Raw genomic sequence first — 4,265 nt, forward strand, 5'->3', positions numbered from 1 at the left:
TATCAAATAAATACTTTTTTTGCTTATTTTCAGATCATTTTCTTGATTGTTCTTTAACTTTTTTAGTACATTTTTCATAATTTTTGGGACATGTCTTGTTAATTGCCTTCCCCCTAAACCAAACCCATTTTCTAAAGTTTCAAAAAGTTAATAGCTTTTGTAAAATCATCCTGTTGCGACTAAACATTTTTACAATTGTACATTTATAATTTGCACTTCGATTATCTCTTAGTCTAATTTTCTTTTGCAGGATCCTGACGAAAAGCAGATTTTGCTCAGCTGTTGATTCAACAGATGAATTTTAAAGGCAGACATTAGCCAAGTATTACTTAACTGATCATCTTTCCCTGTTTTTCAAGACGGCGATGGTGTAGTGGAGCAGCTGGCGGCCAAATTCAAAACCCCTGAAATAGCCGAATCCTTTAAGAAGACCTTCTGTGAGTGTCAGAGCCGCACAGGCCAATCTGAAGGAGACACCTCAAGTGTCTTGTCACCACAAATGTCCAGAGTTCAAGAGCACTCCAGGGACACAAACCCCCAGGTGTACCTCAAAGTGGCAGGCGACGGAGAACCACTGGGCACTATCACCGTCGAGCTTTTCTCTCATATTGTCCCTAAGACAGCGGAGAACTTCAGGGCTCTCTGCACCGGCGAGAAAGGCTTTGGACTTCGGGACTCAATCTTCCACAGAGTCATACCGGACTTCATGTGTCAGGTGAGATTATTAAGATGGCAGATGCAATACTGCAGTTTCACACGTAACAGTTTCGCAAGACTACGTGCTAATTGTACCACTCATATGTTTGTGCCTACAGTGCTTAATAAACACATATCAAAAACAAACTACAGCACCAATTTGGAATTTTTAATACAAGTGGGATTTGGCACTGCCCATGTGAGCAGTGCTGCTTAGGTACAACTTAGCGAAGGAATATCAAGAGAATCTGAGTCTCACCGATTTTTATACGTTTCTCAGCAAAAATAGTAAAAATGGTCTTTTGATATTCATATTACCGTTATACCACCTTTCAACTACAATTTCAATGTCTTCATCTTTCTTCATCTTCACAAACATGAAGAAATATAAATGTAAACATTGCATTTCAGAATTGTACTTTGGGGCTAAGACCCTTATGTGCTTTTTAAGTGATGAGTAAAACCTTAAAATCAGCGACAACAGGAGTGATGTGATGTCATCTGTTAAAAAAAGTAGGAAACCAAGCTGCTGTGTTCTGGGCCAGTTGGAGGTGGGAGAGTGATTTTTGGGTGATACCTGAGAGTAGAGAGTTACAGTAGTCCAGTCAAGACAAGATCAGAGAATGAATGACTATTTCCAGGTCAGCAGGTGGCAGAATGGAATTGATTTTGGAAATGGATCATATATATGGATGAAACAGGACTTGGACGACTTTCTTGATGTGTTGATTGAAGGTGAGATCAGAATGAAAAAAACTCCCAAATTTCTCACTGTGTTTGTGATATTTGAAGACAGTGACCAGGGGAACTTTCAGTCTGATTGATGTGTAATTTGGGATAGTCGAATAAAATTATTTCTGATTTTGAGTTATTTAGTTGTTAAAAATTTTGGGCCATCCAACATTAAAAATATTTGAGGAAGTTGAAAACAGCAGCTAGGCTTTTTTGGTCTCAAGCTAACATTACTGCGAGGCAGCAGTATTACTCTTATCAATGATTTTGTCGTATTTATTTTTAAATCCAGAATGCTTCCTAACAGAATTTCTCGGTGATTCGGTGTCATAATAATTGGGTGAGCACGGCTCACTATTTGATTTTGCGTTTGTGTATCTCACATAGGGAAGATTGTATCTTTCCAGTAGCAGACCTCACTGTGGCATTGCTAACAAATCCTTGTTGGTCTTTTAGGGCGGTGACATCACCAAAAGTGATGGCACAGGAGGAAAGTCCATCTATGGCAGCAAGTTTGAGGACGAGAACTTCGATGTGCGGCACACGGGCCCAGGCATTCTGTCAATGGCCAATCGCGGGCGAGACACCAACAACTCACAATTCTTCATCACCCTGAAGAAAGCTGAACACCTGGACTTCAAACACGTGGCTTTCGGCTGGGTTCGGGATGGCATGGACGTGGTGCAACAGATGGGAGCGCTTGGCACAAAGGGAGGTACCCCCGCAAAGAAGCTGGTCATCACAGACTGTGGACAGCTGTAGCTTTTTAAATGTCAACATTCACAGCATGGTTTAAGCTGTGAAGTTGAGGTCAAAAAAGACTCTGGATAATGATGTGTTCCCTCCTGCTAAAACTGAATCCATAGTCATTAGGCATCTGAGAATTAAACACTGATCACAGGGCTTCTGGTCACGACCCTTTATCAGAGAAATTCGCTCCAGTAGCCTGGACTTAGAAATTATTTTGCTATCGTTTGACATAATCACAGTTGGGAAACACGGTGTGGTATGTGGGTGGAGCAAAACTGGTATATTTTTGCTCTGTTGCACTTGCATCTTCATCATCGTCTGTCAATAAATTCCCATTTGTTTATTTTATGTGTATAATTGTACATGGACACTTTTTTAATGTCTGTTTTTGTTGTTTTGTCTTGCATGTGCTCAATTTGAATGTGCTGGTCCTCTTTATAGGCTCCACTCGGGTATTTTTTTCCCTTTTTGACTAAGTCTTAACTATAATTGAAAGGTGAGGTTGTTCTTTGAAAGCACCTGTTGGTTTGTAACCGTTTCCTTGCCTTCTTTCCAAACGCGGCCTCTGTGTATATTTTCCTGTTGGGCTTCCCCAGTGATTTTTCTTTTGTGTAAGTGGATTTCATAATGTGCAGATAATTGGACTTTACACTTGCCCACATAAACTTGAGTCATCTCACTGTGTTGCCCAGTGGACAGGAGGTGGCTAGATGATGACAACATCACATCTGGTTTGGATTTTGCAAAGGCGTTCCATTATGGTTTGAGATAATCACAAAGTTGAAATGGTGCTTGTACCAAAATAATACGCTAATAAAGGAGAAATAAAATGCTTTACAAGTAATAGGTGACTGTTTGAGCATTTTTTTTTTTTAAGTTTGATTTTTGTCCTTAACTAATACATCCAACAATAATAAACCAAATCCAAACAGGCTGCATACTCACCAAACATGCACAGTAACAGTTTATATTGGTGATTTTACAGACTGTCTACTTGTAATCGCTCCTCACCGGCTGTTGTCTCTGTATGGGTATGATCTGTGAACCACTCAACCACAGTCATTTTTCTCCTTAAATAATTTAATTTGAAGTCATTTTTATTACTGATTGCAGTATTTGTTCCTTTTGTATTTTTTTTATTTTGACCACTTTTAAGCTATTAAGTAAAAAAATGGAGGATTCACCACCAAAATGTATTTAGTGTTTAAGCCTTTGTGTTGGGGAATACATTTTAAGACTATATAAATTAACAGTTTTAAAAAATAAGACATCATCAAAAATCAAAAATAACTACATATGCAGTTTATGCACTCAAGTATATACATGTATATATATCACTCACAGATAACATGTTTTAGCTAGCTAACATGGCCAGCCTGGTTGGTAGATAGATAGATAGATAGATAGATAGATATAGAATTAACTGAACTATGTATACACACTAACTATTATTAGCAAGTTAATATGGCACGAGTAAAAAAAATAATTTACAACTTTTTGTAAAAAAATTTGTTTTCTGAATTGGCAGACGTGCTTTTCCTTGTAGGCACATACTGCAGGTAAATGGGGGTCGTTTTTTTTTTTCTAAGGTGCATAAAAGTACAGCATATTTAAGATTCACGACACACAATCATACGTATTCATAGCAACTAATCATAACTCAAAGATGGGGACAAAAAATACTCTTTTGTTATCCAGTCCAAGGTGCAGTCCAAAGGTAACTCCAAGAGATTGGTTTCTTCATAAAAGTTTAGATAACATTTCAGTTACATATTTAAAAAAAAATTAAAAAGTAAAATAGAGCCCCTTGGTTTTTAAACCTACACTTATGTATGTAAACTTTGGCAATAATAATCAACAGATCAATGCTTTTTCCTCAAATTTCCTGTCATAGAGAGAGAATCTGAATAACATGCTCATAAAATAATGCAAACCAATATTTGGGAACAAATCACTATAGACCCCATTTATGGAGCAAGTTCCTTAACTGTGGCACGGAGGTTAAAATGAGAAATGAATTCATAAAAGTATATAAGATTACACTCTGGGGTATAATCAGTTGACTATATAATATCACCATTATATAT

At 37.5% G+C, this 4,265-nt stretch overlaps 1 protein-coding gene across 1 annotated transcript; it reads left to right on the forward strand.

Moving 5' to 3' along the window:
* Positions 1–154: 154 nt before the first annotated feature.
* On the forward strand, positions 155–3,022 carry LOC121963922 (E3 SUMO-protein ligase RanBP2-like). Its single transcript, XM_042514157.1, has 2 exons — positions 155–715; positions 1,885–3,022. The coding sequence occupies exons 1-2, from the start codon at positions 500–502 to the stop codon at positions 2,188–2,190; spliced, it is 522 nt and encodes a 173-aa protein (XP_042370091.1). The 5' UTR covers positions 155–499; the 3' UTR covers positions 2,191–3,022.
* Positions 3,023–4,265: the final 1,243 nt, after the last annotated feature.

Source organism: Plectropomus leopardus, unplaced genomic scaffold (genome assembly GCF_008729295.1).
Source record: "Plectropomus leopardus isolate mb unplaced genomic scaffold, YSFRI_Pleo_2.0 unplaced_scaffold13274, whole genome shotgun sequence".
Classification (NCBI taxonomy): Eukaryota; Metazoa; Chordata; class Actinopteri; order Perciformes; family Serranidae; genus Plectropomus; species Plectropomus leopardus.